This window comes from Octopus bimaculoides, chromosome 13 (assembly GCF_046866305.1).
Source record: "Octopus bimaculoides isolate indiv1 chromosome 13, ASM4686630v1, whole genome shotgun sequence".
NCBI classification, from domain to species: domain Eukaryota; kingdom Metazoa; phylum Mollusca; class Cephalopoda; order Octopoda; family Octopodidae; genus Octopus; species Octopus bimaculoides.
The window spans coordinates 25907866-25921884 of NC_142940.1; the positions used below are offsets into that span (position 1 = coordinate 25907866).

Consider the following 14019-nt stretch of genomic DNA (forward strand, 5'->3'; position numbering starts at 1 on the left):
ATGTATTTGGCTAAAAACCATAAATGAGGACACAAACATAAAGGAAAAGAAAATTATCTTGAGAAAGAAGTTTTGGTATTTTTCATTTTGTTGGACCTATTTATTGGTTTAGCAAACAATAAAACTTGCAAGTTAATCTGACTACAAGTATTTTACTGACCAGTACAATCTTTGGTATTTGGCTTCAATTTAAAACCATGAGAACAGGCACAGTAGCTGCTACCGACAGTATTTACACATATCTGTGAACATCCGTCATTTTCTTTGGCACATTCATTTACATCTGAGGGGAAAAAGAAATATTAATATAAAACTCATAACAATAAAAAAAAGTATTGCTCTGTGGTCAGAATTTTCTCTGAATGAGAGAACAGATTTAGAAAGTAGAAAATTGTAGATTTGTTTTATCTTTTCTTATATCTTTAATCATAAAGAATGTAAGAATATCATACCATTGAGGACTGGAGTTCAAGCATAATGACTAATTGAAATGACATATTCACTGTCTTACACCAGCTGAGTATTGACACCATTTATAACTTAGGTACCACACTGTTGGGGTTCTTAGCAAAAAAGCGTTCAGTCACAGAATGCAGTTGCTTCATTGAACCTGGCTATCTCACTGTACCCTGGTCTACCAGATTGCTCTGGCAGGTTGTGAACAAGTGAGCAACTGTCTGTATCACCCCATGACATGCTACACACAGTAATCAAATATCTCACAACTAGCAAACAGTCATTCTGGAAAAGGGAGAGATAAATATTTGATACTTCACCCACAAAATAAGCAGGTCAAAGGTCAAAGTTAAAATGCCTGAGATCCTTGGCTTGCTGGATCAGAGTTAACTTGAAACTAAACAACAACAAGCTCAAGAGATTGAGTTTACTTTTTGTGTATTTCACCAAAACATCCCACAAGGTTACTTAAATCAAATTATTATATAATGTATGAGGACACAATATTTACAGTACTTCTAGTTATATCAACAGTACCTTGTAGCCATATTAATATTAGCCGCGGATCTAGTCTTTCTCATTCACAAAATGGCACTCCCTTAATTTTGCTCAGATTGCTTTCAATTTTGGTGTATTGATACAACTCTGAATTTTGATTATGACCAACGAATCTTGTAAATTAAAGAATCTGATGTTATGGGAAATTTGGCTAATTTTAGCCAATCAACAGACAGCGTGACATTAGCAGCTTGTTACCATGGCAACCACATGCTATGTTGTGGTTCACTGTTGTCTGTGCCACATTTGTTTATGTTGATTTTTCACACTTAGTATTTTTACTTATTTTTCATCTCATATATTTTTGGGACTCATTGACTCAGATAGTTGGATTTATGATTTCACTAGGTTAATTCTATTCATAAAATGTTAAATTAGGAGTATTTCTTAAAATGTTAGTTTCACATTTCAACAGCTTAACTGAAATTTAGCACACATAACATGAACAGAGAAACTGTGGGTGATACAAATAATTTGACATTACTTTTGAATTCTGCATGCAAAACATATAAGATACAGGTATTCTTTTCCTTGGGACAAATTCGTTGTTGACCAGTGTTATTCTTATCGTACTTTACAAATCCCAGCATGAAAACGTTACTCAATTTTAAAGTTTTGGAGACAGACACCCCTTTACACACACACACACACACACACATGCACTTATATATTAATGATGTACATAAATACATGGCAGGTATACATAACACTTGAAATAGGCATAAAGTAAACACATGCAGACAAATATATTAATATAACAAATTTTAAAAAAATGATAAAACATACAATCAATGAAGAGACAAAAGAAACAGTGAGATGATACATGTTGATTTTATTAGGTATTTCTGGTTATTTAGAAATCCACAAGGAACAGGTTAGATGATAAAATATAAATTTCACAGGGTACAACCTTAAAGTTGACACTGCTCTGCTAAACGCAGAACATTTCTGTCTTGCTATTGGCTAAAAATATCCAGTTTTTTTCAATTTTTAAACCTCTGTAACTTTTTTCTCCACAATATCATACTTTCAAAGCAATGCGACTGGAAGGCTACATTATTATAGCTGATTTTCAGATTTTTTACTTCCTTTTAAAAACTGCATATTTTGTGAATGAAAAAAAAAACTAGATCTGTAGCCTCTTGCTAGATCAAAGCAGCTTTCTTGACATACCAACACTACATTCCAGCCACACAAACACTATCTTCTAACCTTTACCATCATTATTACCTTCAAGCTATACCAACATTACTACCTAGCCATGGTAAAACTTGCTTCTAGCTATTTCAGTAATACATCCTAGCTGTATCAAAACTACTTCCTAACTATACCAACACTACAGGCTATACAAATACTACCTTCCATATACGAATGCTGTCTTGTAGCTATACTAATACTATCTTGTAGCTCAACAAGCACTATCTTGTTGCTATACTAACACTACCTGCTTGCTAGATCAACACTACAGTCTAGGCATAGCAACACTACCTTCTAGCTATATAAAAATTATCTCCTAGCCACACGAACACTATCTTCTGACTTATACCAGTACTAGCTTGTAGTTATATCAACACTGGTGGTAATTTAGCTCCTTCTATACAACAAGATATGATTTCAGCAGTCTTTACAGTAATTGTTTTAGTGCTTTTTACATCAGTTGCTCTATGGCTTGGAACATCCAATGTTAACAGAGTTTCATCCATGTTTGCTATGGGGCACAATTCAAATGAAACTCCTTTTCTTAACTGTTTGACAACTGGTGTTGGTGTGCTTACATCCCCATAACTTAGTGGTTTGGCAAAAGAGACAAATAAAACCAAGTTTAAAATAAAAAAAAAAAAGCACTGAGGTTGATTTATTCATCTAAAATTCTTCCAGGCAATGCTCCAGCATGGCTGCAGTCAAATGACTGAAACAAGTAAAAGACAAAAAGTATGTGATCCTCTTTGTGACACAAGTTACTATATTTGTAGAAACAGATAGTCTTTGCCTTCTCAAATCCACAACCCATTTAATATATTAAATATGTATATATAAGACCTTATCATTTTGCTTTTTTCCTTGCTGTAAATTGCATTTATCACTTTTAACAATTTTCAATTTTTCTTCTTGACTGAGTTAACAACAAATCATTTATTTATTTTTTACTAGCTAGTAGAAAACCAGAATGTCTTTCCGAAGCTCTATTTCCATGTGACTTTTTATCTCTTTTTTTTTTTGTTTTTATAATTAATTACACTTAATTTGAATTTAGTTATGTATGATAGTCTCTTTTCTTTAGATATCCTGAGGGTATGAAAAGGTAAAACAAAAAAAAATGAAGTAACAAACTATTTTGCTTTCTATGTTTTAGACACTTTGGCTTCCGGTTATGCATCCAACTGATGGTAAGCACATACCAGACAGCCAAGTAGCTAACAAAATTTAAAAAAATGATTAGGTGGTTGCCAACACTAATTGCATTAAGCACTTTGATTGGTCAACCACAAAGCGCATTTGAAATCCAAGGCAAGTACTCAGAAACAATTTTTTTTTTGTTAAAAATTAGGCCAGAAATTCATCAATATTGAAAATGGCCTTATTCTACACTGTGTAATTTACAAGCTCTTTTACTGTCATTTGTTACTATAATATATTTTAAAAAACATTTCAGGGAGCATTTATATGTTTTTAAAAGAAAAATATTTCTATTGATATAAATATAGTTGAACTGAATGCATTCTTATCTACATATATCTACCATAGAGCATGTGTATACCATACATCATCATCATCATTGTCATATACTGCTGTTTATATATATATATATAATTATGTGTAAGGCTTCAACATGTAGAAAAGCACTTGATCAGCAAAGAGAATAAAGATAATGTTTTAATAAAAACCACAAATCTTGTTAAATACAGCTACCCAGGTTTTCCTGGTCAAAATAATTTATTTTACCACTTTTCAAACTGAGAACAAGACCATTTGTCAGTTGTCTTTTGAGCAGATAGTGTTTAAATATTTTTCTTTTAAAAACATATAATACTCCCCAAAAGGTATGTCTGCATTTCAAGAAATACATCTTGTTAAATTTCAAATGTCTTTTTTTTTTCCTTGCCTTCTTCCTTACCAGTGTCTCTTGTTTAACTGTCATTTGCTCAAAAGACAACTGACAAATGGTCTTGTTCTCGGTTTGAAAAATGGTGAAATAAATTATTATTTTGACCAGAAAACCCTGGGTAGCTGTATTTAGCAAGATTTGTGGTTTTATTATAACATTATAAATAAATATATATATTATTCTTACCAAATTTAGATTGGAGCCTGGTGTTGCCATCCGGTTTCACCAGTCCTCAGTCAAATCGTCCAACCCATGCTAGCATGGAAAGCGGACGTTAAACGATGATGATGATGATGATGATGGTTCTTACCTTTGATGTATATGGCACAAGCATATAAGTTTTGGGGTAAAAAAAAAAATAGGTGTATCTTATTCATCAAAAAATACAGTACATACATTATATGAGAGACTACTTTCAGTTTTTGTCTACCATATCAGCTCTCAAGGTATTGGCCTGTTTTGGGGCCTTAATTGAAGGATGCCATGCTGTGAGACTGAACCCAAAACCACATGACAGGGAAGGAAACTTTTTAATCACACAGCCATACCTGCAGCTAGCTGTAATAACACTACCTTTTACTAATTAGTTGAGGCAGATTTTCTACAGCCAATACCAACCCTGTCACTTGCCTTCATCTGCTTGCAAGTTATACCAATACTACCTTCTAACTAAAACAACAGTATTAAATATATCAAGATTATTTTCTATATCGAGCCTCCTATAGTTAAGTGATAGGTATATCTTTGTTTCAAATAATGCCCAGTATGTTTTTTTTGCAGACACTTTGCTCCCTCTCTACAGATGACAGTAATGAATTCCTATGATGCTTCATCTTATCATTCATTCTTTTGGCTCTCTTTATCCAACTACCATTAATATAACTCAGAATGACTTATGTATGTTCTCTTCTGTTTTTAACTATTTAAATTCTTCCTCTAAGGAAGGAGCTGGTTTCTAACAAGGATATAAAACACTATCATTGGAATGTAGACAATGAAAACAAGGCCACATTTTAAATTTTAAAAAAAGCTTGCGTATTTTTACTGCTCACTTACATAATGCATTTGTAATGCGCGAGCTTGTTGGTTGATTTGTTTTTATGGAAATCTTAGTTTATCCAGACTGTCAATTAGACATTTACTCACAAAACCAAGTGTACCAATTACTACTGGTATAAATGTAAATTTGTAATCTGGATTTGGAAGCTGCAGGTTTCAAAGCAGTTGTCTATAGTTATCTTCTTTCACTTTGATTTTCAAATAGATATTCACATCAACAGGACAGCTAACCTCTATGACTCTACATACTTTGTTTTGTCAGTCTCAAACAACAATATCCGGCCTGTTGTGCTTACATTTGACAAATGCTTTGATGGAAATGTTCCACTGGTATTCCTTGAGTTGATGCTTGTGTATCCAATAATAGGAGATGCTCCTTATTTATTCCAGGAAAGTATTTTTTCTGAATGACATTGTATATTGTTTTCTCAACAAAGTTGTGTCACATTGGGAGATAGTACCCTGATGACATTTTTGGGCATCTGCTAATCACATGTTTAATGTCTTCCACTGAAATATGACATTATCTACATTTTTGGCTGCATCTTGCAGTTCCAAGGGCTTTACTGTCTCTTTTGTTGATTAGATATTTTGTAGCAACCTCATGTTCTTGGATTGCAAAAGCATAGCTTTTGAAGTGTGATGTCTGATGTGATGTAGGGATCACAATATTACTGTTGATATTACTGTCTTCTTCAAGTTTTGGGGAAACATGTCCATGCATAGTGTTATTTAGTATGCTGAGAGTTTCACATTTAGATCTTCTTTAAGATATTATGTTAGTCCAGCTGTTTTGAGGTTGTATGGGAGGTCATCAGGAAGAGAGTGCTTCCTGAGGAGCTCACTGCCAGCATATAAGAAATTGTTCTCATTACTTTTGACTACTAAATTAAAGTATTTATTTTTGATATTGTTCTTTAGCAAGTGGCATCTGAGAAACTATATGACATCCAAAAGCTCTCTGCACTGACCTCAAGTCTCTGCCTCCTTTATCTCTTCTTAGGTAGAGTCTGTTGATATCATTATTCTTGTGGAGATTTCCATTTGATGTCAGTATCTTGCAGTCTTCAACATCTATGGGGTAGATTTCTTCTACAGATCAATCAAGTAACCCAACTGCTGGAATCAGCACTGGTATTGCATATGCATTGTGGGATATTGTCTTGCTATAAGAAGAGAGTTCCAACTGCAATATTTTATAATTTTGAGTCACTCTATCTTTATTCACAGTACCATTGTATGATAGTTTTCATCCATGCCTAGGCACTTGTAGCATTCTTTGTGTGGGACAGGAGAGATTGCAAGCCCATTGATGCATAGGTTTTGACTCAGGAGGACTGATTTTCCCCATTCAACATTCAACTAATTGACCAAATTTCATTCCTATTTCAAGTGAAATGCTGTTATTAATTCCAGATTTTTTTTTTTGGGGGGGGGAGAGAAATTGTTAGCATTTAAAGAAACGTTATCAATGCCCCCCCCCCCGCAAAAAACATAAACCTTGAGGTCATCCACAAAGAAATTATGGGTTACATGAATATCTCTAACAGTTGTAGACCTTAGCATGTAGCCGCTTAATTTTTCTATCTGGAATTATAATGGTCTAATGCTAAAATGGACAGAAAGACTATCTCCTTGGAATATTCCCTTTGTAACATTGGAGACAATTGTCCCACTCTCAGTTCTATATGTAAGAATTGTTGCCCAAGTTTTTGTGGACCTCTCGATGGCGGCAATTAAGATAGCAGGCACTTTTGCCAAATAGAGACACTTCATCAGCCATAAGTGGGGAACAGAGTCAAATGCTTTCTTATGAAGAAGCCATACTGCTGTAAGGCTCCTATGATATTTTTTCTAACTTCAGACAGTATAGCTTTGTTTATCAAAAAATTGTTCAGCACATCCCCACACTCCATTCTCTCCACCTGCCTACTCATCAGTTACTATGTTGTTAGATTTGAGGCAGTTTATGTACAGTTTATACACAATTTTTAGGTAAGCAATGGGCCTATAGTTTCCAGCCAACTTGGTGGTTTCATTCTTGGCAATAAGATTTGTCCATGCTATAGTAAACCAATTTGGTTTGTCAATTTGACCTTCTATAGTGCTTCTGTATATATATATATTAATAGTTTTCCATAAAATGTCAGCCTCTTATACCAATATCCAATTATTAGGCTCCTTGCAGGTGCCCTCCCATGATACAGTTTGCAGACAGCTATGGTCAAAGTATCAATGCATGTGTTTTACTGTTGATGTTGCTACAGTGGTCTCTCCTTACTGTAATTAGCCATGATGCATGAAGGTTGAGATCTCTTTTTCGCCCCAGATTTCCAATTAGAATCAATCAAGATCTTGAGTGGGAGCTTCCTTAATGGTAATATTTTCCCTCCTCATCTCTCCTTTGTGAGTTAGAAGCAAACTTGTGATTTATGTAGGTTCATTCAAAAATTCACCTGTAGTAGTGAAGATTTTGGCTCAGTTTCCTGAGTTTGTGCTTTAGAGCAACTAACCTTCTTTCAAGAGCTAGGTGTGTAAAGAATCATCACAGAGTTTACTTAATTTATTCATAAGATGTAACTGATGAGGTGGAAACTCATTTTCCTTCTTACATTTTATTATCGTGGTTAATCATCCTACATGATGGCACAGATTGTTGATGTTTTCTTCAAGGTTTGTTTCCCACCTAGGTTGTTTCCATTTAGTAATTTCATTACCAATTACATTGCAGATTTGTATAGCTGTGTATATGAGAGTATTAGTATTCCTGTTATTAACATCACATGATTCCATGTGTTCTCCAGCAAGATCATTGATAACTTTCAACATTAGAGCTGTTGAATCTTTTTTAAAATCTTATTAGGAATGACCTATCACTTAACAATAATTTCAAAAAGTGAAAAGCTATCAGATTGTTTTTTGTTGCTGTCCCAATTTTCTATTTTTTAAAATTTTGTTCCAATTATTTTCAAATTTGGTGTATTGATGTAGTTTTGTATGTTAATTATAGAAATGAAATTCATTTTGGTCATAAGTTAATAAATAAATAAATAAAAAGTTAATAACTTTTAAAGTTTGAAAATTTTGGTTAATTTTATCCAATTGAAAGCCACAGATACATTAGTGCCTGTTCCCATAGTAATAAACCAAGTTGTAGTCTACTCCTGAAAAAGATACAGCAAGTGTGTGCCTGTCAGAAAAGATATATAGTTGGAAGGTGACACCCATCCTCTTAGGAGTGTACTGCTATTTTACCTTTATTCATGGGTCAAGGACTTCAGTTTGGTTTTGTGTTGAACTAATTACAACAGCTCCACAACCCAGATAGGTGGTCCTGGGGAGATTGTTAAGATAAACAAAACAGTTTTCACAAGATGTAAAAATAACCGAGGAAGGGTATTTGTTACCTGGGCATTGAGTTTTTGGAGAAGTGTGTCATGAGACCAGACATGTTTTGCTTTACGTGGTGCCGTATCAGAATTGTGACTCATAAGAGGAATGCATACAACAGTTGATCCTTCCAGGATCCACAATTTTGAGTGACATGTGGAGAGCCTATTCTCACATTCCTAAAATTGATTATAATTTTTGACATAGAACAGTGAACCACAGTGCTGAGTTTATTAATTCGAAAGATATTACCAGCATGCAACAAGTGGGTTTGTATAAAATGAGGGAATAAACAATACTGCAGGACCCACCGTTCTGTGGGTGACTCATATGTCTGAGTTTATGCGACATAAGAGACAATGAAAATTGTAATTTGTTTGACAAACCCTGAGAGTGTATCTCACTTTTGTTTTTTAAGTTTTGCAACAAAAAATGTACTGTTCACATGAACTGAACTATTACTACAGTAGTATAATGTACAATTTGCTTTGTTTATTTTACTATTTTTCACAAAAAAAAATTTCATTGAGGATTTTTCTTTCTTAAATTGTTAACATGTCTGTTTTATTATTTCACATCACTTTATTCATTAAAACTTATTAAAACTTTAAACTGCGAGAGTAACAGAAAAGATCCAAGTTTCCTAGGAACAGTGGTTTCAGAATGTTTCTAAGTTGAGTATATTCCATAATTGTCTCTATTGACTCAGCTACATTTGGAGAGGCACACAAATTTAATGATGCTGGCAACAGTTTGTTTACATTATTTTTGATCCCTTTTCTGGCAGGTTTGACCAGTTCTGTTTCTATTTTTGAGAAGATTGATTTACATCGCTAAAGCAAGACACTTTTTCTAAAGAAGAATGCTTGTTGTCAAAATTGTTTCACAATTCTTAAATTAGGGTGAACTTCATCCCAGTATTTTTTTTAACTGCTTCATATATCCAATAGAAGGGTCTTCACAAGCTTTTTCATAGCATCAAAGTAGATGCAAAATCCAAAGTTCTTATGGCTTCTCAGATAGCTTACTGGTGCTGTAGTGCTTGTTTCATTGGTAATGGTGTTATCAATTTCAGCCATGATTATACCAGTGAACTTACTCATTGCATAAGGTATATTTCTTTTGAATCCAGTCTGAATAGTGCTGTGTTGGCAAGTAAAGGGTGTTTCTCTTATTCATAATGGAAAAAAATAAACCAGTTACTGATTTAAGCTGGAGGAGTTGGCATAAATGTAGATGGAAACATTCTGAAAGAAAAATGTAATTTTAAAGTGTCCTCTACACCTGCACGTCTGACGCTAACGGCACCATATTGTTTGTTTGTTTGTTTGTTTGTTTGTTTGTTTGTTTGTATGTATATATATGTATGTATGTATGTATGTATGTATGTATGCAATCATAAAAAAACAGACATTAAATGGTGATGATGATGATGATGTAAATATGCATTCAAAGGATCTCCATAATTTGATGATGAGAATTCAGTTGTTCACTTATTTGAATTACCTACCCCTGAATTAACATGTAAGTGGTTGAATATTCCACAGACACAGGTACCATTTATTGTAACTCTCAGGTAGAATCAATGTGACACAGTGTATGACAAGGCTTTATCTTTTGAATTACATGTACAATCCACCAGATTGGTTTCTATACAGTGTGTCTGTTTGTCTGTCTCTCTCACTCTACACACACACAGAGGCACACACACACACACACACACACACACACACACACACACACACACATGCACACACACACATGCACACACGCACACACATACACACACACATGCATATTATATATGGTTACAAACAAACTTGCTCAACCTATACTACACACCACTTATAGAATTACAGAATTACTTATTGATTTTTTTATGCATTTGCTTTTATGGATAAGATTTTGGAACCAAATGGTCACTTTTTAATCATCATGATCATAATCCAGTTCATTTATATTACTCTTTTGGTCAGTTGCACAGAAAAGATACTTGGTGCCTGGGGGAAAATATATTTTGGTGATCAAACCTTAATTAGTAGATGCGACAAGCCAAAGGGTATTGTATGTCTCTTCACACCTACACACAGGAAGAGTTTCACTGCTTCCAGTTCTCTCCGGTTACATGTATGCTCATACATGTTTCATGGTTCACTGAATCATTTCTTCATATCTTTCGATGCTTCTTTTTTTCCCTCTCATCAAACACTTTTACAATATTCTCAAGTCTGTGTTTAACCATTTCCTTTCAAGTCTTCATTGTTCTTTCACAGTTACATTTCAGCACACAAGCCACTGATGTTATTCAGCTGGTATCGTGTATTTCCAAGTGCATACCAATGTAATTGTCTTTTCCATATGCAGGGAGCAATGGGTAAATTGTCACCACTTTATACTTTTAATTTCCCACATGCACATTGTTTGCTTTGATTTTGTCAACTACACAGTATAGTAGGGTCAGTTGGGCACCATCTGTGAGAAAAACAGCACCATGACACAATTCACTCTGCCAGAAATTTGGAAACAACATGCTATACTGCCTGGCATTCATACTGGAAGTGATAAAAATTGTGCTGAGAGTGATAAAATCAAACATTCAATCAACATCAAGATGTTTGGAGTGATCACTAGTGATGGCAACATTATGCCTCCATTCATCTTCCCACACAGATTCAGACTGAACACAGAAGTCAACATCAAGTGCCTGGAGGAGGTAGTGCTGCCCTGGGTCAAGAGGATGATTGCTGGAAGACATTATGTCTGGCAACAGGACTCTGCACCATGCCACACAAGCAGGAGAACCCAGTCATGGCTGTCAGACAATTTCTACGACCACATCACTCCTAACATCTGACCACCTAATTCCCCAGACTGTAACCCCCTTGATTATTATATGTGGGGCACAGTTGAGCAAGAGACCAACAAAACTCCTTGTAGCACTAAAGATGAACTGAAGGCAAGGATTATGACAGCATTCACCAAATTAAACAAGGAGGCCACCCAGAAGAGTTGCAGGAGGTTCCGAAGTTGTCTAGAGGCCGTGGTTGAAACCAATGGCAATTTTATTGAATAAATTCACTCCTTAGTATTTCAAAATATTTTTTATGTAATTTTGGTAAATATATCTGCTAAAATTAGATGTCAGTGTTATTTTCATTTTTGCATAATTTAGACGATAATTTATTCACCGCACCCTGTACATTGACCAATGCCATGACCAGCTGCCTTCTCACTCATTGTTTTTCCTAAAGTAACATAACATATCCAACTAACTTAAATTTCACCCATTTCCCTCCTCAAGCTGACGTTTGGAACTGTGAAATTTTACCCAATTGGGACAGAGGACAAATTAAATCATACTTAAAATTTTGATAATTCTTACATCTTCCTTTGTACTCTTATTTTATTCACTGTCATACAAAGTCAAGCAACATGTAATACTAACAAACAAAAGAATTATAACGATTAAAGCTGTTACATTTTCTGTTTTCTTTTTTCTTTTTTCCTAATTCACTTTTTCTTCACTGTTTGTGAGATCAGTAGTTCTGAAGCCTTTACAGGTCAGTATTCTTGAACTTTGGGTCATTCCTTCATGCTTTATCAGTTGTGTCCATGCAATAGATTTTCTTTTACCACACAACACAACAACTCATCATCATGTCTAAATGTCTATTAATGCTCTTCACTGAAACCATTATTCAGAATGATATATGTGCCAATAACAACACAATAAAATTTAAAATAGCAATAATTCATTTGTAGTTATTTTTAAATATAATTGATGAATTTGACTCAATGGATCAACAGCTCTCTAAAGTCCTATGGTCATTAACATCAGTCTTAGATGCTACAACCAAATATCTTCTGAGTAACTACTTCCTATTTTGATAAAATTTCATTGTGATAGACAAATGAAGCATGCTATTTTGTATCACAACGTCATAAGGACCTCTAATATGCACTTGTCAGTCAACACATCTTTAGTTTATTCCACCAACCTACACTGCTGGTATTATCTAACAGGATAATTGTTTTTACCAAACATTAGTGTTTGCCTCTTTTTACTAGTTAACCATTCAATCATCTTTTGCAGCAATGATAGTTAAGACAAAATAATCATTACTTCTTGCAGAATAGGTACCATACTGTTCAAAAAGTAATAAAGAGCAAAGCTTCCTTTCTAGATTCCTTCTACAATTCTCTGTTTTCTTAACTAAATATCAACCCAGTGTAATTCTTGAAATGACATTTAATTTTGGTAAATATTTCAACAGCATATTTTATATACACAAAATGATAGCAGAATCTAATTTTCTAAAGATTTTACATGAGAGAATACAATAGTAATACGGGTCTTTTAGAAGTGAAGTTCCCAGTTTGATTTATTTTCAACATCTAAATAGGATGACTTTAGTAATATTAACTTACCAGAACAGGAATATCCATTTGCTGCCAAGACATATTTCTCTGGTTCACACTCACAATGATGAGAGCCGATAGTGTTGATGCAGATTTGGGCACAGTTACCATTACTGCTAAGGCATTCATTGACGTCTAAACATGAAAAATTACATGAAAATAATTATTTCTAGCATAGGTACAAAATAATTTAATACTGGTTTCAAATTCTGGCACAAGGCCAGCAACTTTAAGAATGGGGCTAAGTTGATTTCATTGACCCCAGTACTCAACTGGTATTTTATTGACCTTAAAAGGATAACAATCAAAGCTGACTTCAGTGGAATTTAAACTCAAAATGTAAAAACGGACAAGATGTCACTAATCATTTTGCCCAGCATGCTTATGATTCTGCCAGCTCACAGCCTTACAAAATAATTCAATATTAACAACAACAGTAATCAATGCCATCAGACATATGTAAAACACTTTACACAGTATTGCAACACAAGAAGGCTGTGATCATATCCTTCATTGACCCTTCAACACTGTTAATTTTTTCCCAAAAATGATTAAAAGTTGAAGGTTGCCAGAAAAACATGACTTGGCAGAGAATACCAGATAGCTGACATTTTAAGGAAAAAGAACTTGGAAAGGAGTTAAGGAGCTGACTCAAGGTGGGATGAACTCAATATTGGTGAGGAGAATAGGAGATAGAGCTGAGTCAGGAATGCCTGAGTGGTAGAGTGAGAAGAAACCTCTACATGTATTTGACTGGCACAATATAGCAGCTAGATTATATATGTCATACCACATACCAGCAACAATTCTCACAAAATTTTATACTGAGAATAGCAGTTAATGCAGAGGAGGGGAGGGGATGCAGCAGGGTTGATGTGAGGTGGAGAGATAAGTGGTTTGGGAATGCCTGAGTGGTGGAAGTACAAAATCAGCTGGCTCCAAGAAAAAGAGATTATTATAGAAAGAAAAAAGGCAGAGTAGACAACATGTCTGCCAATTAATCAAGTGGCCTTTCTCAGCAACACTGTTCT

General features: G+C 34.4%; 1 protein-coding gene across 4 annotated transcripts in view; it reads right to left on the minus strand.

Annotated features, from left to right (window-relative positions):
- The window catches only part of LOC106871923 (uncharacterized), a 423018-nt gene that overhangs the window by 158865 nt on the left and 250134 nt on the right, over positions 1-14019 (minus strand). For all 4 annotated transcript variants that reach the window (XM_089361578.1, XM_089361580.1, XM_089361579.1 and 1 more), the window contains 2 exons: positions 12998-13123; positions 161-283 (listed from right to left, as the gene is read on the minus strand). In XM_089361578.1, coding sequence (XP_089217704.1) covers positions 161-283; positions 12998-13123 — 249 coding nt within the window. The remainder of the gene's footprint in view (positions 1-160; positions 284-12997; positions 13124-14019) is intronic.